The sequence below is a fragment of the Meriones unguiculatus genome, chromosome 1, assembly GCF_030254825.1.
Source record: "Meriones unguiculatus strain TT.TT164.6M chromosome 1, Bangor_MerUng_6.1, whole genome shotgun sequence".
NCBI lineage: Eukaryota > Metazoa > Chordata > Mammalia > Rodentia > Muridae > Meriones > Meriones unguiculatus.
In genome coordinates, this window is record NC_083349.1 from 50,302,967 (window position 1) to 50,329,116 (window position 26,150).

General features: G+C 43.7%; 1 protein-coding gene across 2 annotated transcripts; it reads left to right on the forward strand.

Moving 5' to 3' along the window:
• The first annotated feature begins 3,530 nt into the window (after positions 1–3,530).
• Positions 3,531–14,340, forward strand: LOC110566460 (interferon-induced protein with tetratricopeptide repeats 1-like). 2 transcript variants are annotated; one of them, XM_060388455.1, is made up of 2 exons: positions 3,531–3,756; positions 11,325–14,340. In XM_060388455.1, the coding sequence occupies exons 1-2, from the start codon at positions 3,737–3,739 to the stop codon at positions 12,709–12,711; spliced, it is 1,407 nt and encodes a 468-aa protein (XP_060244438.1). In that variant the 5' UTR covers positions 3,531–3,736; the 3' UTR covers positions 12,712–14,340. The 2 variants fall into 2 exon arrangements, with proteins under 2 accessions (XP_060244438.1, XP_060244439.1); XM_060388456.1 differs by having other exon boundaries at positions 3,532–3,697.
• The last annotated feature ends 11,810 nt before the right edge of the window (positions 14,341–26,150 follow it).

The following is a 26,150-nucleotide window of genomic DNA, read 5'->3' on the forward strand; positions in this document are numbered from 1 at the left end:
TGAAGGATAAGGGGAAAAGGGAGGGAGAGTAGAAGTTGGAGGAGAGGAGGGAGGGGACTATGATTGGGATGTAAAGTGAATAAATAAATAAGTTAATTTAAAATAAAAAGAGGTTTGTTTGTCCTAGAGCAATGGTTCTTAACCTTTCTAATGCCATGAGCTTTTAATACAATTCCTCATATAGATGAGTTATCAGGGTTAGGAGGGAATTGCTGGTAGAGACTGATGCCAGTTTCAGGCCAGAACAACACTAAAGAATTAGGCTATGAGTCAAAGGCAGGTCTAGAGCAAGAGCTGCAGGTCAGGTATAGATAAGACCTGTGATCTGGTGTGATGACCTGCACTAGAGTAGAACTCATCGCGGGAGGAGGACTAAGGCTAGTCAGGGGATCCCTGGGCCTTCACACAAACAACAGATATCACATGGAAGTTTCTCCCCGTGGGGCTGTGCTATTCCAGTGTCAGCTGTCTATCTGTTTACGGGCTCCTGTGACAGGAGTCACACTCTTTCCTCAGGCTCATGTATCAAGTTAGTTCTTGGGCCTGGTTTCCCACAAATGCTTATTTTATTAATTACACTTTATTCACTTTATATCCCCCCATAAGCTCCTCCCTCCTCCCCTCCAGGTCCCACCCTCCCTCCTCCTTCTTCACGCATGCTCCTCCCCAAGTCCACTGATAGGGAAGGTCCTCCTCTCCTTCCTTCTGATCTTAGTCTATCAGATCTCATCAGGAGTGGCTGCATTGTCATCTTCTGTGGCCTGGTAAGGCTGCTCCCTCCTCAGGGGGAGGTGATCAAAGAGCAGACCAATCAGTTCATGTCAGAGACAGTCCCTCTTCCCATTACTATGGAACCCACTTGGACACTAAACTGCCATGGGCTACATCTGTGCAGGGGTTCTAGGTTATCTCCATGCCTGGTACTTGATTGGAGTATGAGTCTCTGGGAAGAACCCTTTGTTCAAATTTTCTGGTTCTGTTGCTCTCCTTGTGGGGTTCCCGTCCTCTCCAGCTCTTGCTATTTCCCACTTCTTACATAAGATTCCATACACTCTGCCCAACAGTTGGCCATAAATCTCAGCATCTGCTTTCACAGTCTGCACTGAAGAGCCTTTCAGAGGCCCTTTGTGGCAGGTTCCTAGGTTGTTTCCTGTTTTCTTCTTCTTCTGATGTCCATCCTCTTTGCCTTTCGGGATGGGGATTGAGCATTTTAGTCAGGGTCCTCTCTCTTGATTAGTTTCTTTAGATGTACAGATTTTAGTATGTTTATCCTATGTTATATGTCTCCTCATGAAACGGAAAAGCTTCTGTAAAGCAAAAGACACCGTCATCAAAACACAATGACTACCTACAGATTGGGAAAGAATCTTCACCAACCCTTTATCTGACAGAGGGCTAATATTCAGTATATATAAAGAACTAAAGAGGCTGAAAAGCAGCAAACCAAGTAATCCAATTAAAAAATGGGGAACAGAGCTAAACAGAGAACTCTCTGTAGAGGAATATCGAATGGCAGAGAAACACTTAAAGAAATGCTCAACGTCATTAGCCATTAGGGAAATGCAAATCAAAATGACCCTGAGATTTCACCTTACTCCCATCAGAATGGCCAAGATGAAAAACTCAAGTGACAACACATGCTGGAGAGGTTGTGGAGAAAGGGGAACTCTCCTCCACTGCTGGTGGGAATGTAAACTTTAAAACCACTCTGGAAATCAATCTGGTGCTTTCTCAGACAACTAGGAATAGCTTTTCCTCGAGATCCAGTCATACCACTCCTAGGCATATATCCAAAAGATGCTCAAGTACACAATAAGGACATTTGCTCAACCATGTTTGTAGCAGCTTTATTTGTAATAGCCAGAAGCTGGAAACAGCCCAGACACCCCTCTACTGAAGAATGGATGCAGAAATTTTGGTACATCTTCACAATGGAGTATTACTCTGCAATGAAAAATAAGGAAATCATGAAATTTGCAGGTAAATGCTGGGACCTGGAAAGGATCATCCTGAGTGAGCTGTCCCAGAAGCAGAAAGACCCACAAATGCTTTTTAAATCGCCACACTTTTAATTCTCCACAACCATCTTATAGGGAAGCCTCCCTTCCACTCCCAATATAAATAACTTATCAGTTTCAAACAGATTGGTGGTGACTCACAGGTGGTACACTTTCCGGCTCAATCCAGCAGATGAAGTGTTCAAGGCTTCTTCCTCAAAACGGGCTCTAGACTTGTTTATAAAACAGAGTCTTTTTGAGCAATGGACAACCTGAAAAAGCCTAGAGCACAGAGCAGCTTAGAGGAGGGCATGTTCTCAGCTCAAGATGCATCTACAAGCTGACTGTAGGTCAGATGCAGGAGTGACCCCCACGTAAACTCAAGGGCACTTGAAGGTCAGGTCTAAAAAACATGCAGGGCACTTACAAAGCTGGTTCAAAGGAGTTGTGGGAGGTCCCTCTGAATTTCCCTCAGTAGTTCCTTTCCTGAATGAGCAGACAAATGTCACAGGGTGAGTATGACCCTCAGCTAAGGATCAAAAAGACATACACTTAAGAAAAGGGAAAAGGCATTTTGAGTTAGAAGCTTTATTACCCCGATCCTTTCAATTCCATCCATGTTTTTAAAATGTGTTATTACTATCTGTTAGTGAGGTCTGTGACAGATGTGGGAGCGTGTGTAAGGATGTGTGTGTGTATGAGTACGAGACTGGTGTCAATGTGTCACGGCAGTTATGTGAAGATCATTCTACAACTCTGGATTTAGTCCTCACCTTCCACCATGAGTTTTGGGGACTGAACCCAGGAGGCAGGCTTGACAGCAATCAGTTTACCTCTGTGACATATACCAAGCACCTCAATGATGCATTCCTTGAGCTTCCTCTTAATTAAACCTCATGGGGAAAGTGGCCCAAGAGCTGTCTTCTCTGGTTGTGTCAGCTGACTAGGGTTTAGGGCTGTATCTCCTTGGTCAGGTACAACTCACAGGAGAGGTTACCATGATATCAAGGAGACAGAAGTAGATGTTTAAGTTCTTTCAATGTTGTCAATATTTGGAGATATGAAGACAAGGGTCTGGTTATTCTTTTTGCTAAGTGAAGGTCATTGCTTGCTCGCTTTTTTAAACTCTGTCCTCGTAGATGGCCGGGGTACATTCCTCTGTTCTCTGGAAAGGTACTAAGAAGCTTTAGCTTAACCTGGGCCTAAAACTCAAAAATATAGGCTTTAGAAGACATATAGGTTAAAAAGTTAGTCTGATCCTTTCAGCCCAAAGAACAATTCTGCTTCTGAAGAGGCTGGTCTGGTGTCCTGTACATCCACATTACAGCCATCAGCCCCTAACAGGTGGACTCTTCTGGTGCCACACCTGTCTCACTTGGGACTGCAGAAAGAATCTGACAAGTCTTGTGTTTCCTAGCCTTCTCCCCATCAGTTCAGAGGAGGAAGCAGGAAAGGAAATCCCTCTGCTCTCTGTTTCTATTTGGGTGAAGCTGCTGGCTTTACTTTCACTTTCTAGTTTCAGTTTCCTACTGCTGGCTACCAGAGCACACCCACAGCACACAGAGCTGCTTCCCAGCCTTAGATGAGGCTCCTATTGGTGTGAGAGTCCACAGGACAGCACAGAGTCAAGGCGGGTTTCTCTGGAGTCCTGCTCTGCTGAAAACCCAGGCAACTGCTACCACCTGTACAGCAACCATGGGGTAAGGATTAACCTGCCCTGAAGTTGGAGTGAACCTGGGATGCATTTGCTTGTGGCCAGGTCTGACTGAGTCTGCTTGTATTCCTGTGTTCTCTCCCCTGGCATCTCTTTGAACTGCTGCAAGGGAACAGGGATGCTAATTGTCCTGGGGGATTTTGCTTAATGGGAGTGCTGTGGGCATGGGGCTGGGTGACAGGGGTGGGTGACAGGAAGCTTGTTTGAGTTTTGAGGCTGTCCCATGCATGTAGGGGGAACTACCTGGGGGAGAATTTAACATTCTCATCTGACAGAGAGAGAGAGTTACCAAACAGACCTTCTGGGATGGAATAAGGCACCCCTCTACCCACTTGGAGCCCCCAAAGAGAGCAGCAGCTTAGAGGGTGTTCCTTCCCATCTTCTGAGCCCATTGTCCTTGGGATGTACCTGGCAGAGCCTCCAAAGGGTCTTTAGAAATTCTGTTCAAAGAATTTGAATTCTGTCCCAGGTGCTTTCTTGCCTACCCCTGACTGGATTAACCAAGAGACAGGACAGTTTTGTTTGTTTCTTTTTCTTTTTTCTTGCTCCCAGAGTTAAGAAACAAAAAATGTAGAAAATCTGTTCCCTCTGATAAAAGGCATTTAAAGCTGCTCCCTAAAGCAACTAAATATACATGGACAAACGTGACATATAATATTATATACACATATCCTTTATATACATATATATTACAGAAACACTAGCCATGGAGTGGACTCTTATTTGTGTAAATATCTTTGGCTTTTATGTTTGAAATGGCCTTTCAGGTGAAAAGTTCCAATCAGTTGAGTTATTTCCCCTTGAATCTAGGACTAGAGCGATCACCTCTTTCCTTGAGGAATTATTCTTCTGTGCTTGAACACAGGACCATCTACATTAAATGGGTATAGAGAAGGCTGAGAGTGTTTGGGTGTGAAGAAACAGAATGCAGAGATCACAGTGGACAAAACATGTTGACTAAAACAAATTAACTAGAGGGCATAAGGCCGTAGGGCGTGTCAGCTGACAGTCATGGTCACAGGGTCAGTGTGCAAGCTGTGCCTGGGTCTCCAGTCCCCATCACTCTAGCAGTGTCTAGGACTGTGGTTTGCCATTGAGTGTCTGAGTGGTAGAAGGGCTGGGGACCCCCAGCTGTACAGGGGATGCTGAGAAACCACATGGGCATTTGGAGCCTGGCTGGTCTCTGTGCCCATTGCCCACACTGCTGTCTGCTGCCTCTGTGCTGCTCAGCTCTCCTGCTGCAAGCACTTCTGCACAAGAGGGTGTGCCTCCTCCTCAGGGCCCAGGGCCCAGCAGGATCCCTGTGAGCTTCCAGTCAAGGCAGTTTGTCCTGGGCAGCTGGTGCCCAGTTTTCATGTCTTACTTCCTGTAAGGTGTGGGGAAAACCTCTAATTCCTACTGTGGGCTGCTGTAGCCAGGGAAAACACAGAAAGCAGGGTTAAATATGATGTCCCTGCTCCATGATTAATCTTCCTACAGAAATTCCTCCACCAGTTTTTTTTTCCGTTTTAAAGTTATTTATTTTTTTATTAATTACAGTTTATTCACATTGTATCCCAACTGTAGCCCCCTCCCTAGTCCCCTCCAAATCCCACCCTCCTTCCCTCTTCTCTACTCATGCCCCTCCCCAAGTCTACTGATAGGGGAGGTCCTCCTCCCTTTATATCTGACCCTAGTGTATCAGATCTCATTGAGGACTGGTTGCATTGTCTTCCTCTGTGGCCTGGTAAGGCTGCAGTCCCCACCCCTTAGTGGGAGGTAATCAAAGAGCCAGCCACTGAGTTTATGTCAGAGACAGCTCCTGTTCCCATTACTAGGGAACTCACTTGGACACTGAGCTTCCATGTGCTACATATGTGCAGGGGTTCTAGGTTATCTCCATGCATGGTCTTTGGTTGGAGTATCAGTCTCAGAAAAGATCCCTGTGCCAAGAGTTTTTTTTCTCTCTCTCTTTCTTTGTAGAGCTCCTGTCCCCTTCAGGTCTTTCTATCTTCCCCTTCTTTCATAAGATGCCCTGCACTCTGCCCAAAATTTTGCTTTGAGTCTCAGCCTCTGCTTTGATACCTTGCAGGCTAGAGTCTTTCAGAGTGCCTCTGTTCCTCATTTTCTCCATCTTCTGATGTCAATCCCATTTGACTTTCTGTAACATGGCATATACTCACTTATAAGTGGATATTAGACATATAATATAGGATAATCATACTAAAATTTGTACACCTAAAGAAGGTAATCAAGGAAGACCCTGCATAAGATGATCAATCCTCATTCAGAAAGTCTCCATCATTTTTTTGTTTATTATTATTAGTTACATTTTATTAACTCTGTATCCCAGCTGTATCCCGCTCCCTTATTCCCTCCCAATCCCACCCTCCCTCCCTCATCTTCTCCCTGCCCCTTTCCAAGTCCAGGGATTGGAGAAGACCTCCTCCCCTTTCGTCTGGCCCTGTTTTATCAGGTATCTTCAGGGCTGGCTTCGAAGTCCTCCTCTGTGGCTTAGCAGAACTGCTCCTCCCTTGGGGGGTGGGGATTCAAAGAGCCTGCCATTGAGTTCCTGTAAGAGATAGTCCCTGTTCCCCTTACTATGGGAAACCAATTGGTTATTTAGCTACCACGAGCTTCATCCGAGTAAAGGTTCTAGGTTATATCCATATATGGTCCTTGGTTGGAGAAACAGTTTCAGAAAAAAAAAAAAAAAACCCTGTGCCCAGATATATTTGGTCCTTGTGGGGCTCCTATCCTTTCCCTGTCATACTAACTCCCCTTCTGCCGAACGTTTGGTTATGAGTCTTAGTATCTGTTTTGAAACGCTGCTTGGTAGGTTCTTTCAGATGCCTTCTGCAGTAGACTCCTGTCATACAGCCTATGAACACCTCACTTTCTAAGTAAGGATTGATCATCTTACCTCGTGTCTGCTTTCTTGTTTATCTCCTTTAGGTGTATAGACTTCATTATGCTTATCATATCTTGTACGTCTATAAAATTGAGTATATACCTTGATTGTCTTTCTCTTTCTGGGATACTTCATTCAGAATGATCTTTTTTAGATCCCACCATTTGCCTGCAAATTTCGTGATTTCCTCATTTTTGATTGCTGAGTAGTATTCCATTGTGTAAAAATACCACAATTTCTGTATCCATTCCTCTGTTGATGGACACCTGGGTTGTTTCCAGGTTCTGGCTATTACAAATAAAGCTGCTACAAACATGGTTGAGCAAATATCCTTGTTGTGTACTTGAGCAAATTTTGGGTATATACCTAGCAATGGTATAGCTGGGTCTTGAGGAAGCGTTATTCCTAATTGTCTGAGTAAGAGCCAGATTGACTTCCAAAGTGGTTGTACCAGTTTACATTCCGACCAGCAATGGAGGAGGGTTCCCCTTTCTCCACAACCTCTCCAGCATGTGTTGTCACTTGAGTTTTTCATCTTGGCCATTTTGATGAGTATAAGGTGAAATCTCAGGGTCATTTTGATTTGCATTTCCCTAATGGCTAATGAGGTTGAGCATTTCTTTAAGCGTTTCTCTGCCATTTGGTATTCCTCTATCGAGAATTCTCTGTTTAGCTCTGTTTCCCATTTTTTAATTTATTACTTATACAGTATTCTGCCTGCATGTGTACAGGCCATAAGAAAGCACCAGATTTCATTATAGGTGGTTGTGAGCCACCATGTGGTTGCTGGGAATTGACCTTTGGAAGAGTAGCCAGTGCTCTTAACCTCTGAGCCATCTCTCTAGCCCACACTCTCCATCATGTTTTACTGTTCTGGGAAAGATGACATAGCAATGAATTTGGCTATTTCAGAGAGAGACACACAGAAAGAAATGGGGAGGGACTGATATTGGAGTCCCTGCAAACACCATGGCCAGCACAATAATGGTCTGGATGAGGCAAGAAGGAAATCTGCTTCATCACAAGTTAGGCAGAGGTGGTTCAGACTTCTAGAGTCTGACCTGGGCAGTTTGTTGCAAGCATAGTTCAGCACAGTACAATTTGGGGGGGGGGAGTTTTCTGGTGTAGTAAAATCCCCTGCTCACAAGGAGGTATAATGAGGTATAATTACATTGAAATTCAACTCAAAGTAGATGTCACTTCTTTCAAAAAGATGGGTTCTAGAAAAAGGCTTCATGGATTAGCTTAACGGCATAGCAAAGGATCTGGGATGGTCTCAGTCATACTGATATTGTAGAGGTCATTTTGGCTATTAGCCACCTCCAGCCCTGGTTGTGGGAGTTTGGGTGAGCCTCTGGCCATCCAAATAGGGCAAAGATCACCTAGCCTATTAGCCACCTCAGGTCCAGCCATGGGAGCTTATTATGTCCTGACCCTACAGATAACACAAAACACCAGATTTTTTTTTTTAATTCCTTCCTTCTCAGCCTTCTGAGTGGAAAAGCTATACTTCTCTGCTGTCAGAGAGACTGTCCTTCATGTTTAGCATTCTCAGCTTTCTTAGTGCTTATCTGTGGGGGCCAGGACCTTTGTTCTCTCTAAAAGACAGACAGAGAGATAAGAAAGTAACCGATACAGAGACAGAAAGACAGTGACAACAGAAATTTCTTATGCTTTCCTCTTTTTCTAGCATGGCTCATTAAATATTGTAGGTAAGGTCCTGAGTTCAGATATAAGTACCAAACTTTCCCAGGGGCACTTGAGAAATATCCAAGTGTCTTTGTCCAGCCTCAATGAACTGGACCAGTGTACATGATTAGAAACAGAAATAGAGACATCCAGTTGGGAAAAAACAAACAAACAAACAAACAAACGCTCAGGAAAATGAGAGTGGACTGAGCTGAAGGAAATAAGCCCACAGAGCCCTAGGCCATAAGGTCATGATTCTTTAGATGATATGAAGAAAGCACCCTGTCTCTTCTCTAACTTGGGACATAAAGGATATCATGGGAATCCTCTGTCCATTGCTGGAAGCCTAGGGAAGGAAGGGATGCCAGTGGTTTTCGGCAAATTGACAGCATTTGTGGTTATTGATGTTCTTTCTGTGGTCCCCTTTCTGCCATCATATTCCAGAAGATCTGAAATACCATGCTAAAGGAGGGAGGAAGCATCACAACTGCTTTCCTTGGAGATTTCACATGGTGCCAGGCAGGTGGCTCAGTGGGAAAAGGGCTTGCCAAGCAACCACAAGGCAAGAGCTGAATCCCAGTGCTGAGAGATGAGATAGAAACCACTTGGCTTTTCTTACCCAAAAGCAGGTGAAGACTAGTGCCTAATGCTCTTCTCTGAACTACATATGCATTCTTTGACATTAATCCTCCCTACACACACACTTTAAATGCCACATGAAAAGGAGGACTATAGAGAGAACAAGTCTTAGAAGAAGTCCCTATAAAAGAAAGTTATTTCCAACCCTGGCCTCCTAGGCAGATGCCAAGATGTAAAGGTTGCTTGCCATGTTTTGTAGTGGGTTTGTTTTCCATCTTAAACTATAACTAACTACCATAGTATTTCCTTCCTACTCTATTTTAAAATTCATTACTCTAGGAGACTTAAATACCCCCATTTGCCAGACCTACAATATAGAAATGCTGTCAGTAAGTCAAAGATCACTTGGCTATACTAATGTCCAAAGTGTGTCCCCTTCCCAACCACCGTCAAGAATAGTTCTTATACCTGCATAAAGGCAGGGGAAGGTGATTACAGTTTGCTGAGGACATGAGGGCAGGAACTCCTTCTACAAGAATGGGAGGCTTTCCTACCAGAACAGGATACAGATCCAGAAGTCTTCAGAGATCCTGACTCCTACAGGAGAGAATGCACGAGGATGGAGCAGGAGTGTGGCCCTCTGCAGGTCAGGAAGAAAGGCCTGCTAGGTGAGGTGCTATATATGCAGACAGTTTGATTTAAGATTCATAACTTGCTATGTAATGAAAAAACAAAACTTTCTGTGTAAGCCATGTAGTCTATAGTACTTGCCTATGGCAGCCCATGCAGAAGGGCTCAGACATGCATCCACTGTTTTGTCTCCTCATCTTCTTGTGTCCCCATCCCCTATCGTATATATGTCCCTTTTCTCTTTCAGGACTATTCCTGCTAGTATCATAATGCATTGATTATCATAGGTTTAGAATGAGTCCAAATCTATGTTTTCAAAATCACTTTCATTACTAGGGTGTCTTGAAGATTTCATAGAATTTTGGTCAGTCACACAAAACTTCCCTTGGGTCAATGGTGCTGCCTTCTGCTCTTGAAGTATCCACAACTGAGGTCACATGGACCACAGCAGGTGGTTTTCAGAAAGAAGACCTCCCTGAGTGAAGACAAGATTCATAAAGTAGAAGCGCGTCCCGGAAGTGGAGGTTCCCAATGGTCCTGAGCATATAGTTAATGATATTGACTGGGGAGAAGAGTGGAGGAAGGCTGAGCTAGTCAGCCAAACCTGGCTGATCCGTGAAGGGTCTAAATGGCTGTCGTTTTCTATTGGTCTACCCCTAAGGACTTCAAGCTAGAGTCTCTTAAATGGGAAAGCCTTCACAGGTTATCACACCTCTATGCTACTATTCTTGGCATCTGACCAGAGCAAAACCAAAGACAGCTGTTTTAAGATATGTAGTATATCTGGCCTCTGGCAGAGAAAACTACCAAGAGAATGGAGGCCCTTTTTGCCTTCCAGCCATGGACAAGACTCAAACCTCCCTGCTCTTGCGTGCCTATCCAAAAGCTCAATTGACTAAATTCTACCTCTTGTTCTCAACACTAAGGGAAAAATAGGAAACTCTTATGGGGTTTGTATGATGTATCATGTATTATATTTTTATATCCTCACCAATCTCCCCAAACACCAGGAATGGGAAATACTAACGTTATTCCCATTTCACAGATGGTTACATAGTGATACTGAGGCATGTAGTGATACACACCTGGAAAGTGATGGAACTGTTCTGCAGGGAGACAAGAACATGCATTCAGTCTGTATAAGCATCTTTAACAAGCAGGTATTCCTTGTAACCATCGAGAGGAGAGCTAAGTCCAATCACTCTCTAGAGGCACCCTACCTTAACCACCCAAAGATGAAAGGACCAGAGAACAGTCATGCACCCAGTGTCAGAAGGAAGAGAGCTTGTCCATTTGTTCTGAGTCAGCCTACTTCTTGAGAACATCCTGCCAGCTCCATGTTTGTGTCTGAGAGGAAGGGAGCAGGCACAACAATGACTTTTCCTCAGTATTCAGGGTTTAATCAACAGAGAGGTCCTATTTATGTCAGCTAAGGGGGCAGGCACTTGTGGACTCATCAACAGCAGGAAAGGAGGAAATAGTTTTTAGAGCAACAAACCTCAGAGTAGGTGTGTGACATGTATGTTTGGGTGTCTGTATCTCTGTGGCCGTGTCCAGCCTTGATGGATATGGTTAACCTACAATCCAAGGTTATGAAATCTAAGATTGTAAGCTCAAGTATATATCCATGTTTGCACAAGGAGTCTCTGGCATTTCACATAAATGGAGCTGAGGTCTTGATGTGAAAAAAAAATCAAGGAATTCTAAAGGAACAGTAGATGTGAGACGTTAAGTAAGTAAGTGAGAATGTTGTACCATGTGTTTCCTTTGGTCTCAAACTCTGGTCATTTCTCACCTAAGAAACTATTCTGCTTCCTTCTCACAGAGAGAACACTGGGGACAATCAGGTCAAGGAGAATCTGCTTCAGCTGAGATGTCACTTCACATGGAACCTGCTATTTGAAGATACTGACATACCTGATCTGGAAGTGAGAATCTCAGAGAAGGTCCAGTACCTTGACATCAAGAACCCAATGGGGATGCACAACCTCCTGGCCTTTGTGAGACACCTGAAAGGCCATAACAAGGAAGCTCTGCAGAGCTTGAAAGAAGCTGAAGCCTTGATCCAGACAGAGCGGTTGGGCAAGAGAAGCCTGGTGACCTGGGGCAACTGTGCCTGGGTGCATTACCACATGGGCAGCTTGGCAGAAGCCCAGACCTACCTGGACAAGGTGGAGAATGCTTGCAAGGAATATGGAAGTCCCTATCCCTATAGGATGGAGTGTGCTGAGATGGACTGTGAGGAAGGCTGGGCCTTGCTAAAGTGTGGAGGAAAGAATTATAAACGAGCCATAGCCTGCTTTGCAAAGGCCCTGGAGGGGGAGCCGGAAAACCCAGACTATAATACTGGTTATGCACTGGCAGCCTATCGCCAAGACATGGATGATGATAATATTTCTCTAGAACCCCTAAGGAAGGCTGTCAGGCTAAACCCAGAAAACTCATACATTAAAGTTTATCTTGCCCTGAAGCTTCAGGATGTAGGAGAACAAGCTGAAGCAGAAACACATATTGAAGAAGCCCTCAGCAGCACATCCTCCCAAACCTATGTCTTTCGCTATGCAGCCAAATATTACCGGAGGAAAAACTGCATAGACAAAGCCCTCCAACTCCTACACAGGGCCTTGGAGGCATCACCTTCCTCTGCCTACACCCATTACCAAATAGGTCTCTGCTATAAGAAACAAATGATGCAACTGAAGACATCTAGAAACAGACAGCCCACCAGGAAGCACAGCATGCAGGCCCTGGCACAACAGGCCATTTGCGCATTTGAAAAGACTTTGAAACTGAGGCCTACATTTGAGATAGCTTATGTCTGCTTGGCTGAAGTACAGGCAGAAATTCACCGCTACAAAGAAGCAGAGGAAAACTTCCAGAAGGCACTGAACATGAAGAACCTTGTGGCTCACATACAGCAGGATATTCATTGTCGCTATGGCTGTTTCCAACAATTTCATCAGAAGTCGGAAGACAAAGCAATCACCCACTACTTAAAAGGTCTAAAAGTGGAAGAGAAATCCTTTGCCTGGAGGAAACTACTCAAGGCTTTGGAGAAAGTGGCTGAAAGACGCGTTCAGCAGAATGTTCAACTGGTGGAGAGCACCAGCCTCCTCGGGCTAGTCCACAAGCTGAAAGGGCAGACGGAGGAGGCCCTGCTGTGCTACGAGAAGGCCCTGAGGCTCACTGGTGAAATGAAACCTGAATTTTGAGTGAGCTCACCTCTGTGAAGTCAACACACACCTAGGTGTTCCAGTGGTACTTCCTGGTGTCTTTCTCCAGAATTGTATAGCTTGCTGCAATGCCAAGTAGCTACATGCACTTTCTCTTGCCACCTCATTCTCAACCCCACCTAGAAGGAACTTCAGGCCCCATGCCACCTGCTCACTTACTGTCCAGGACTGACTCCTGCTATTCTTGATTCCTGTGAGATGCAGGGTAACAGATCCTGTTTCCCTATGCCTATGCCTTTTGAAGGAACATCCTCCTCCTTCTGCCTGACAGTGTCCTGGACAAAGAATTCTCTAAAGAAGATTTCTTCTTATATTTTGATTGTGAGCCTAGCCTTTAATGGTTGGGCCATCTCTCCAGCCCAAGATTTCTTCTTTATGTCACCAGAAACTCTTACTCCCATACAATCTCAGAGCAAAACAGATGAGCAAAGGAAAGCATTTGAAAACAAGAGAGATCATACACATACCTTCTAACATGCCAGGACTTCTAGTGGAGGAAGGGGAATAACAACCTACCCACAGAAACTTTGACCCAAAATGTACCCTGCCTACAAGATGTGGTGGGATAAAGATAGAGCTGAGATTGAGGGAATGTCCAAACAATGCCTGGTCCAAACTTAGACCACTGGCACTATTAATGATAGTCTGCTATGCTCTAAGACAAGGAGCCTAGCATAGCTGTCCTCTGAAAGACTCCACCCAGCAGCAGATTGAAACAAATGCTTGAGACTCAGAGCCAAACACTGGGCAAGTTTAGGGAGTCCTGTGAAAAAGTGGGTGGAAGGATAGAAGGACCTGAACATGGCCGAAACTCCACAAGAAGACCAACAGAGCCACCTAATGAGAGCCCAGAGAGGCGTGTGGAGGCTAGAGCAGCCAACCAGGGACCATACATGGGCTAGGCCCAGGCGCCCTACACAAATACAGCTGATAGGAAGCTCAGGCTTCATGTGGGTAACCTAGTAAGGGAAGAGGGGCCTGTCTCTGACGTTGACTCAGTTGCCTGCTTTTGGATCACTTTCCCTTGGCAGAGCTATCTCGATAGAACACAGGGGGAAAGGATGCACTCAGTCCTGATGTAATTTGATGAGGTGTGGGTTGGTAGGAGGGGAAGGTGGAAAGGGGAAGGGAGGGAGGGTAGAACCCAAAGGAGAGAGGCTATGATTGTCATGTCATGTGAATAAACAAATTAATTAATTAAAACAACAACAACAAAAAGAGGTCACACATTACTGGACAGTTATTAAGAACCAAGAAGACGTTTGGCTTATTAGAGAAATAAAATGAAAGCCTTCCTTAGGTTGTAAAGACTGGAAATTACAGAAATAACTTTTTCCAAATTTGTACACTAAAAATATTCAGTGAACGTGACTGCAATAACAAATTTGATATAGTTTGTTGATGACACTATAAATAACATACTTCTGTGTTTGCATGTTATCTTCATTATCTTTTATTCCCAGCTTAATACATCCTGGGGTTATCTGAAAAGAACTGCTTCCATCAGACTGGCTTGTGGGCATATAGTAGCATAAAAGAATATACTTTTTAAAATCCTTTAATCTCTTTTCTCTTGCAATAAAAGCATAATTAAACCTACCGTAATAACTAAGTCAACTTTTTCTTTGTTAAAAATTTATTTGTTTATTACAATTTATTCACTTTGGTTGTAGCACCCTCCCTTATCTCCTCCCAGTCCCACCCTCCCTCTTCTTCTCCCCTTATGCCCCTTCCCTAACCCACTGATAGCGGAGGACCTCCTTCCATTCCTTCTGACCCTAGCCTATCCAGTCTCATCAGTGCTGGCTGCATCATCTTCCTCTGTGGTCTGGCAGGGCTGCACCCTTCAGGGGGAGGTGATAAACGAGCCGGCACTGAGTTCATGTTAGAGACAGCCCCTGCTTCCTTTACTAGGGAACCCACTTGGACACTGAGCAGCCTATGGGTTTCTTCTGATATAGAAGACAGAAGGAAGAACCAAGGCAAGGAGGTAGGGCAGTGAGAGCCACGTGTAAAGACACAATGGCAGAGAAGCTGGGTTAAGTTAGAAGCTAGCTGAGAGACTGCCCAAGCAAATGGCCAACAGCCTTAAATGATATGGATCTCTCTGTGTCTTCATTATTATTAAACCTCAAGCGGGGCCCAAAAGATCCACAATACACGGCGACTTTTATGAAGGAAACATTTAATTACGTTTCATTTAATTACAGTTTCAGAGGTTTAGTCCATTATTGTCATGGCAGGAAGCAGGGCAGTGTGCAGGCAGACATGATGATGGAGAAGGAGCAGAGACTTCCACATCTTGATCTGCAAACAGCAGAAGGAGACCGCCCCACTAGGCCTAGTCTGAGCAGATGAAACTTCAAAGCCTGCCTTCACAGTGATATGCCTCCTCCATCAAGGCCATATGTTGTAGTAAATAAAAAATAAATGAGTGTTGGTCTATATAATGTTTATTATTAGCCCTAAGATTACCACAGTGATATTATTTAACCTGCTATCACAAATAATAAGAGACAGACACCTGTTAGATTTTATAATTGCCTTATTCACCTTTGGCTGGGCAGATATTCCGACTACGCTATCTAAATCACCTCACCATCCATCTCCCAGCCCTCATCCAATGCCATCCTCCTTACCAATCCTATCTTCCATCCATAATCTTATAAATACTTGCTTTTATTCTTCCTCTGGGCCTTTTCAAGCCATGATTGGAGTCCTTCCTCCCAGCCCCATGTGGTTTCTTCTCCAGGTTAAGCCATCCTGGCATCCTCCTTCTTCTTTCTTTCTTCCCATCTGAGTCCTCTTCAATCCCTGGAACCTCTGCCATGCCTACCTCATTCTGCCCTGCCCAGGTACAGATTGTTTAATTAGCCAATCAGGTATAATGACCTAGGCAGGGTTTACACAAAGACCAGTAATTAGCATCAGGCCAGCTTTAACAGCCATACCTCCTAATAGCACCACTCCCTGTGGACCTATGGGGGTCATTTTTATTCAAACCACCACAGTCCCAGAAGACCCCCATTAAGTAAAGATAACATTCTCCAACTTGATAAATTGAAAACAATCACAACCAGATAGAATGTATTAGTTACTTTTGTGTTCTGATAATAAACACCCCAGAGAAGTAACTTGAGAGTGAAAGGATTTATTTTGGCTCAGAGGATAGAGTCCATCCTGAAGGGGCAAGTCTGATGGGGCCTTAAGTGGTGGCAAACAAAAGCAGGGAGATCAGGAGATCAGAGTCCATGCCCAGAGACCAATACACTAATCAGGCCACACAACTTCTCAAAACAGTACCACCAGCTGGGAACCAGGTGTTCAAATACACGATCCAGTCGGAAGCACAATAGCTAGAGAATGGAAGCAAATCACATGTCTTTCAACTAATAAATGAATAATGAAATGTGCTATATGCACACTATGGAATGCTAAATGGAATGAAATGTTATGAAAAATGGAATCATAAAAGTTTGCAGGTTGGTGGATGGAATTAGGAAATGCTATATTGACTGAGGTAACTCAGACCCAGAAAGAAAAACATTACATGATCTCTCGCCAGAGGCTGCTAGCTCCTAGCTCCAGTTCTTCAGATGTGAGTGCATTGCCTTGAACAACTACAGAAACCAGGAAAGTAAAAAGGGACCATTGCCTGAGGAGAGAGGTTGGGGGGATGGCAGAGAGGGGAAGAGCAGAGTATAAAGGATCTGGTGGGCAGGATAAGAAAGAGGGGCTCTTAGGATGAGGGAGATAAATACAGAAGACAGAGAGTAAAATAACAATAACAGTGTCTGAAAAAAATCAGAACCATAATAATAAAGAATCATACTATTAACTATCTACATTCCCCAAGCTATGACACATACAAATGTTTCATAGGTGTGGGTAAATATACATATAGTTTAAATAAAGTTTTCCCATCTAACAAAATCCCCAACACCAGGCATGAGAGAATCTCTTTAAGTTGTTGGTTCAGCTTGTCCATAAGACTCCCAAAAAATTGTAGGGTATTGCTATTGCCTTTGTTTGTGCCCCACAGGTGGAAGGCGAGCCCCCGTTGATGAAGACACCAGGCAGTTCAGACAAAGTCCAGGGGCCCCAGAACTGAAACTGGCCTAAAATCCTCCTCCCTGAGGAGCAGCTTTCCTGACATAGACCACATAGATAAAGCAAGCTACGAACATGCAGTCTAGAAGGCAGAACAGAAAGGATTTGGACAGAATGGCTAAGATTAGCCATGTTCCGTCTTTAACAAAAGCCCACATCTTATACTGATCTACTTCTAATACATAATACTGAAGTGAGGACTTGAAGAATAGCTGGAAATATTTTCCAAAGATCATTATTCACTAAACTACCCAAGAAACAATTACTGTAAGATGAATATTTTTCCTACGGCCAATATTTAGGATTCAGGTTTCTCTCAAAAGAAATCTGAAGCTGATTCAAACAGGCATTATTTACAAACAATTAAAAAAACACAAATACTTTATTTACCAGGGATAATATTATGGGTTGTTTGAAGACATCTTCACAGAAACAGGAGAAATGTGTTAGACCTGGAAGGCTCCAGCCTCCTCGGGGTTGTCTGCAGCCTTTAAAATGTTATGACAAGGCTAAAGGCTGACTGCCGAGTCTGAGCAGGTGAGACACTTAGTCCCTCTCTGCTAAGATACCAGCCATGTTCACTTTGTATTTACTTGTAGGTTTACACATACTCACAATCCGTTCTGTTTGCTGCTTTTAGAAACATATGGCATGATCCACTATAATGTTTTAACTTTTCAACAGTTTTTCAAGCCTGATAAAATGGTAATTGTATTCAGAAAACAGTTAATAAAGACTAGGAGTGCTTAATAACTAAGTGTATGTGAAGAGATGGAGTGGAAAAGAGAGTTCATCTGTGTGAATGCCACATAGTAGAAAAAGGTTTGAGCAAATGAGGTTTGAGGTTAAAACATTGGACTTACATATGTTAACATTTCAGTTAATTCCTTTTGTCAACCAACAGTTTAGAGCTAGACACCTAAAACACAAGTCCAAGAGGTAGGCATTTTTGTTAAACCTCATACAGCTTAGAATTCAGTGAAAGTAACAAAAAGGTAGCTGAGCCCAGGGTCGGCTTTCTCTGTGAAATGGTTTACATTTAATTCACTGCCAAATTGTTCTCACGAGTTTCTCATTGTAGGCTGTTTTACCTGAAGCATTACATAAGCCACTTGGGGATAGCAATCTGATTAAGTCAAGAAACAGATGCAAGATAATCTGAAAGCAACTGCAATTAATGCAAAATAAATACCTGGAAGGCTCAGTGTGATGTGTGAGGGGCGTGGCGATCTCCAGGAATGGAGATACTCATTTAGTGTCTCGTTGTTTACCTAGCAATACCACTCTGTCCTGAGCAACCCCTCTAAGACAGCAGTAATGGTACAGTGTGGTGCAGCTTGGATGCTTGCAGAATAAAGCAATAAACAAATCCTAGGGCAGAATACATTTTTGCATGGGCAACATGGACGTCCTCTTATTCAGGATCAGATGCTGACATAACAGAGATGTCTTACCAAAATGACCAGTGAATTCCAAGAACACGTTACAGCCGTAAATGTGATGAACAGAACTCACTGGGTGCCCTTATCTAGGATGATGCTTAAATCAGGGTAATCTGCAGCCTCTTCCATTTAGCACACACTGCTGTAGGCTCCAGTCCCCCGTGCTTTTCTGGGCACCTTATGTTTCGGCGGGAGCTAGAACTGCATTGGAAATCAGAATATCCACCCCACAGTCTGCTCCACCTTGGACTGTCTAGTGGATTAGTCTACTGCGTTATATAAAACATTCGAGCATGATAACGTAAAGAAAACATTTCTTTACTTAATGGTTTGGGAAGTTAAATCCCCGAAAGCACATTATAGCCAACCAGCTCATGTGTGGGGCGCCAGAACACTGCAAGACAGGAAGCCAGAGAACAGGAAGGGGCCAGCTTTAACCTCTCGCTATTCCTCACCTTTCAAAGGTCCTACCACACCACCAGTGTAGGGGCCTTTAATGATGTGACTCTCGGAGATTCCACAGTCAAACTATAGCCAAGCCATAGCACCCACCATTAGCCTGTGGACACAGCTATGTAAGTATCTTGTCCCCGAACAGACCAAACATAGTAATGACCTTCTACTATGAAGTCCCGGCTGAAGGGACTTCCAAAGTCTTCCCCGACTTTTTGACATGTTCTCTTCTTGAATTTTAAAGCCCACCTACGATCTGATTTTATTACCCTTTCTCCAGTCTGGATCCTGCCTCATAATCTTTTACTTGTGTTGTGTATATTCATGTTTTCAGTGAGGAAAATAAATGAAGGTATTTACAGCTGTGATTCTCTCTCTCTCTCTCTCTCTCTCTCTCTCTCTCTCTCTCTCTCTCTCTCTCTCTCTCTCTCTCTCTCTCTCTCTTTGTGATTCTCAACCAAGGCACAGAGAGCTTTAGCAAGTCCAGTGGGAGTTCTGGCTGCCTCAGCTGTGAGGTAACACTGACATCTAGAGGCTATACACAAAGACGCAGCCTGAATATTCCATCTCACACACACACACACACACACACACACACACACACACACACACACACACACACGACAGCTTCTCACAATGTCAGCAGTGCCACGGTTCAGAAATTCTGAATTGACCCTATTTCTTGGCGGAATTGCTAACAGCGAGGGCTCATTCTGAAGTGCTGCTTCAGGATGCCCTACCTGCAACTTTGTGGTGATGGTTCTGGCCTTAGTACAGCCGCCAGGGGAAGCATGCCTGCGTGCGTGCGTGCGTGCGTGCGCACAATGACCCTCCCTTGACCAGCTGAGTTTTTGCTAAGGAATGTGGTCCCCGGGTTGGCTGGGTAGACAAGCAGGAGCTGGAGTCAGGGAGCTCCGAGGCCCAGCCAGGCAGGGGTACATAAAATGTACGTTTTTGTGCACACAAATGTTACATGTAAGTGAAAGTAGAGGGGGACTATGAAGAGGCGTTCCAAAGGCAGGACCAGGAGAGGCTAATGGGAAGAAAGACAAAACATTACATGTTTGTCCTTGGAAGAAGGCAGGATGCTCCCTCAGATCACCAGCCAGTGTGAGGCCCTCCACCAACGTCGAGAGCCACGTAAGAAAGCAAAGGGACACCTCACCATAGACACCCCATGATGCATGCCTGTTTCAAAAAAATCATGTTAAATATGACAGATGCATGTAACTCATGTGTGTCAGTCAGAGTGGGGAGAGGGAAGGCGGACGCAGGGGTCAGGAAGAGGGAAGGAAAGAGGGAGTGACTAAAATGGAGCACTCTAACATGGCTTAGCTAGGACTGGTTACTATGGCTGCGATGAAACATCGTGACCAAAAGCAACTTGAGGGGAAAAGGGTTTATTTCACTCACAGCTTCACAGAACAGTTCATCCTCAAAAGCAGCGAGGGCAGGAACTCACTGAAGAGGTAGGAGCTGATGCAGAGGCCGTGGAAGGGTGCTGCTTACTGGCTTGCTCCTCAAGGCTTGCTCAGCCTGCTTCTTTTGTTATAGAACCCAGGACCACCAGCGCAGGGATAGCACCAACGACAATAGGCTGGCCCTCCCCATCACTAATTAAGAAATGTCTTTCAGCCAGGCAGGCGCTGTGGTACACACCTGCATTCCCAGCACTCAGGGAGGCAGAGGCAAGCAGATGTCTATGAGTTCGAAGCCAGCCTGGTCTACAAAGCAAGTCTAGGACAGCCAAGGCTACACAGAGAAACCCTGTCTTGAAAAACAAAACAATGAAAGAGAAAGAAAGTAAGTAAGAAAGAAAGAAAGAGAGAGAGAGAGAGAGAGAAAGAAAGAAAGAAAGAAGGAAGGAAGGAAGGAAAGAACAGAGGGAGGGAGGGAAGGAAGGGAGAGAGGGACGGAGGGAGGGAGGGAGAGAGGGAGGGAGGGAGGGAAGGAAGGAAGGAAGGAAGGAAGGAAGGAAGGAAGGAAGGAAGGAAGGAAGGGAGGAAGGCAGAACACGGACTCTGGAAAAGTGGCTCTGGCCTCCAGTTCAATTAAATACCCACTTAGTTCAAGTGTGGCTTCACCTTTCTTTGCATGCTTTCCTGTTGTTTTACCACACACCAGCTCCAGCAATCTTGCCTAGATAAGTGACAAGTATAAAACCCACAAAATAAATAAATAAATAAATAAATAAATAAATAAATAAATAAAATGTCTAAAACCATAAAAACAAACAAAACTTTAAAAACCATTTATAAGCTATTTGTGTCTAAAACCTCTTTCTTGAGAAAGTCTCAGGAAAGAAAAGAATCTACAATTAGCACTAGATAATCTTTGGGGGAAATGGGAGACAGAATTAGTGGGAAGAAAACAAAGACGAAGAAGAGAAAGGAAAAGAAGGAAATAGCTTTATTTCTTTTTTTCCCCTTTTACTGAAAGCAGCTTCTTATGCCACACATCACAATTATAGGCTCTCCTCCCTCTTCTCCTGGTTCCTCTCCACCGAAATCTACCCCCCTACCCCCACCCCAGGATCTGCTTCCGTTCTGTCTGAACAGCCTTCAAAGAGAAAGCAATCCAACACGACAAAATGAAATACAATACTCTCATATGGAAGTTGGAAAAGGCAAGCCAACAGAAGGAAAAAAGTCCTAAGAGCAGGCAGAAGAGTCAGGGACCCACTCATTCTCACAGGCAGGAGTCCCAGAAAAATATAAACTAATGGCTATAATATAGACACAAGGATCTGGCGCCAACCAGTGCAGCCCTGTGCTTGCTGCTTCAGTCCCTGTGAGCGCATATGCACCTTGCTTAGTTGACACAGAGGGCCTTCCTGTCTTGGGGTCCTTCTCTCCCCTCCCCCGTCTCATATGATGCTTGTTCTCTTAAGGTAGTTGAAATCCTAATCGCATCTTCCCACAGTTTCAGAGGAAACACGCGTTCTAAAGAAAACTCAGTCACCATACTTATTATCAGGTTGGTATAATAAGCACTATATTTTATATTTCATAATTGTCACAAAACCTGCTCTCCTCGGCCATTAATGTCAATACTTCAAAATCTGGCTACTTACAAACGGTTAGAGATCATGCATCTCACGTTTTTAACTTGGTCCTCCTTCCATCAATGTTTTAAATCACTTCGGCACACTGTAGAGTTCAAAACGTAGAAGAAAAGGGGGCAAGGGCGGGGACGTCATCTTTAGCCTGATAGTAGGACTGTAAGAGGAAGAGGACAGACAGATAACAGCAGTCAGTGTTCCTGCTAGGCAGCCTTTCTCTACAGCGCTGCAATGTCTCATGATGTCCAGCAGATGGCAGTGCTGCACAGCGTCTCAATATTTAAAAGGTTTCCTATGCTTTTTTGTTTGTTTGTTTGTTTTTTGTTTCCTATGCTTTTGAAGCTCCTTAAAGAGGAAATTGTTTGGTTCCTTTTTACAGTTAAAAGGTGAATGTTGAAGTAAGCCTTATGCTTTAAAGATTCATCCTTTCAAGGAAGAGAATCCAAATGCATCCCCTAAATCTCAGCAGAGTTCCCAGACACCTCTGTGGATCCCTTCTCTAGAATATCTATCTGGCTCTTGGCTCCTATGGAACCTAAAACTGTCACACAGGTGGTCTGGTCGGCTAACCTTAAAGTCTGGAGTTTCCAAAAGGAGACCAACAGAGCCAAAACAGAAAAAAGAAAACTGATCCCCCTAGGGCCCTGCAGAGAGTGATACCCCAACCAAGGACAATGCATGGAGAGGCCCTAAAACTCCTGCTCAGATGTAGCCCATAGACTCAGGCTCCAAGTGGTTTCCCTAATAAGAAGAGCAGGGGTTTTCTCTGGCATGAACTCAGTGACAGGCTCTCTCTGATCACCTCCCCCCGAGGTTGCAGCCTTGCCAGGCCGCAGAGGAAGACAATACAACCAATCCCTATGAGACCTGATAAGCTAGGGTCAAATAGAAGGGGAGGAGGACCTCACTTATCAGTGGACTAGGGGAGGGGCATAGGGGGAGAAGAGAAAGAGAGGGTAGGATTGGGAGGAGACAAGGGAGGGGGCCACAGCCAGGATACAAATTGAATAAATTCTAATAATAATTTTTTTTTGTTTAGGATTTTTTTTAAAGATTTATTTATTTATCATTTATACAATATCCTGCCTGCATGTCAGAAGTCATCAGACCTCACTATAGATGGTTGTTAGCCACCATGTGGTTGCTGGAAATTGAACTCAGGACCTTTGGAAGAACAGCCAGTGCTCTTAACCTCTGAGCCATCTCTCCAGCCCAATAAAATATTTTTAAAAAGCTTTTGAAACTTCTTTTTATAAATTAGTTCAACTAGGCAGTTACCTTTAGATCATGAAATGGATGGTGTGTGTGTGTGTGTGTGTGTGTGTGTGTATCCACAGTATATATACACCATGGTACCAGAGAAATGTCAGTTTATCACTTCATCTCACCAACTTTTAAAAATTAATTAATTTATTTACTTTACATCCTGACCAAAGTCTCTACTCCTTCCTTTCCTCCCAGTCCCTCCCTCCCCCCACCCCTCCCCCACCATCCTTTTTCCCTTTCTACTTCCCTTTGGTTGAGGTACATCTAGGTTGTTTCCAGTTTCTGGCTATTACAAATAAAGCTGCTATGAATATAGTTGAGCAAGTGTCCTTGTGGTATGTTGGAACATCTTTTGGGTATATGCCCAGGAGTGGTATAGCTGGGTCTTGAGGTAGATCTATTTTTAATTTTCTGAGAATCTGCCAAATTCATTTCCAAAGTGACTGTATGAGTTTGCACTCCCACCAGCAACGGAGGAGTGCTCCTTTTGCTCCACATCTTTGCCAGCATGACCTGTCATTTGAGGTTTTGATCTTGGCCATTCTGACAGGTGTAAGCTGGGAATCTCAGAGTCATTTTGATGACTAAGGATGTTGAACATTTCTTTACGTGGCAATAGAGATTACTCTGTTAAGAATTCTCTGCTTATATCTGTATACCATTTTTTAATTAGGTTGTTTGGTTTGTTGGTGTTGAATTTCTTACATTTTTAAAATACATTTTGGATATTAGCCCTCTGTTGGATGTAGGTTTGATGAAATGTTTTCCCATTCTGTGGGCTGCCATTTTGACCTATTGTCAGTATCCTTTGCCCTACAGAAGTTTTTTTTTTAGTTTCCTCAGTGTCTGTTGTGATGTCCTCCTTTTCGTTTCTTATATTTTGTTTGGGAGCCTAGCCTTTAATGGCTGAGCCATCTCTCCAGCTCTCTTTTCCCTTCTGATTTTGTTAATTTGGATATTCTTTTTTCATCTTGTAGTTAGTTTGGAGAAGGGTTTTTTGATCTTGTTGATTTTTTCAAATAACCAACTTTTTGTTCCATTGATTCTTTGTATTGTTCTCTTTGTTTTTAATTTATTGATTTCAGCCCCGAGTTGATTATTTCCTGACATGTACTCATCTTGGGTGTGTTCCTTTCTTTTAGTTCTAGAACTTTCAGGTGTACTGTTAAGTTGCTAGTATGGGATCTCACTCATTTCCTTATGAAGGCACCTAGTGCTATGAACGTTCTCCTTAGCACTGCTTTCATTGTGTCCCATAAATTTGGGTATGTTGTTCATTCATTTCCATTGACTTATAGAAAGTCGTTAGTTTCTTTATTTTTTTTTCCTTGACCCCAACGGTCATTAAATGGAGTGTTGTTCACTTTCCATGAGTTTGTAGGCTTTCTGTTGTTTCTGTTGTTGTTGAAGTCCAGCTTTAATCTACAGTGGTCTGATAAAATGTATGGAGTTATTTCAGTTTTCTTGTATCTGTTGAGACTTTCTTTGTGACCCAGTATATGTTCAGATTTGGTGAAGGTTCCGTGAGGTAGTGAGAAGAAGGTATATTCTTTTTTTGTTTGGGTGAAATGTTCTGTAGATATCTATTAGGTCCATTTGAGTCGTAACATCTGTAAGTTCCATTATTTCTTTGCTTCATTTCTGTCTGGATGACCTGTTCATTGGTGAGAGTGGGGTGTTGAAGTCTCCCAGTATTAGTGTGTGGAGTTTGATGTGTGATTTAAGCTTTTGCAAATGTAGGTGCCCTTGTATTGGGGGCATAGATGCTCAGAATTGAGATGTTCTCTTGGTGGATTTTTTCTTTGATGAGTGTAAAGTGTCCTTCCCAATCTCTCTTGATGGATTTTGCTTTAAAGTCTATTTTGTTAGATATTAGAATGGCTACACCAGCTTGCTCTTTGGATTGATTTACTTTACTCTGAAGTAATGTCCATTTTTGATGTTGAGGAGAGTGTCTTGCATGCAGCAAAATGATAGATCCTGTTTTTGCATCCATTCTGGAATTCTGGTGAGTCTTCAGGTCTAGTAAGGTGTCCCCCTCACGTTTTTGTGGCCTGCAAGACTTCTGGGGTTTTGGATGTCAATGTTGCTTTGGGCTTCCTAGAACCAGTGTGGCCTTTGGGAAAATAAAGATCTTCTGGGGTCCCTGGTAGCAGTGTGGCCTCTGGGTGTCTCACCAGCTTTTTAAAATGCTGTAGCTCCCCCCCTCATCCCCTCCCAATCCTACCCTCCCTCCCTCTTTTCCTCACATCTCCTCCCCAAGTCCACTGACAGGGAAAGTCCTCTTCCCCTCCTATCTGACCCTAGCCTATCAGGTCTCGTCAGGACTGGCTACATTATCTTCCTCTGTGGCCTGGTAAGGCTGCCCCCACCCTCATGGGGAAGTGATCCAAGAGCCAGCCACTTAAGAAGCTTGCATGTCAACCTTGCAGTTGGCCCTCCCTTTGTGCCCCAAGTCTCTTCAGCATTATTATTCATTCTTTTCATTTATTCTTATCCAGTTTTCATTCATCAAGGACTTTTTGATGACATTATTTGTTTATTTTTGTTTGTTTTTCCATGAACATATTACTTGAAGTATAACTAATACTTAATGTTTGTTAACAGCAATACCAAGGCTAGAAATAGAGTTCAGATCATTGATACCATGTTAATGACTTCCAAATTAACTAAGTCCAACGAGAGTTTCTGAATGCTCAGGATATTAGACGCTGGGCCAGTGTCTAACAAATCAACATAATTCCTATTCTTTGGAAAGCTTCTGGGATTTGAGGGTGGTGATAGTTTGAATGAAAATGGCCCCCACAGACTCATAGGGATCAGCATTATTGGAGATGTGGTCTTGTTGGACTAGGTGTAACCTGGGTTGGAGGAAGGGTGTCATTGGGGGTGTGCTTTGGGGTTTCAAATGCTCAAGCCAGGACCAGCGTCACTCTCTCTTCCTTCTGCTTGCCAATCCAGACATAGACTTCTCATTTGTTCTCTCCAGTCCCATGTTGGCCTGCATGCTACCTTGCTCCCTGTCATGACAATAATGGAGTAAACCTTTAAACTGTACGCCAGCCCCAATTAAATGTTGCCTTACA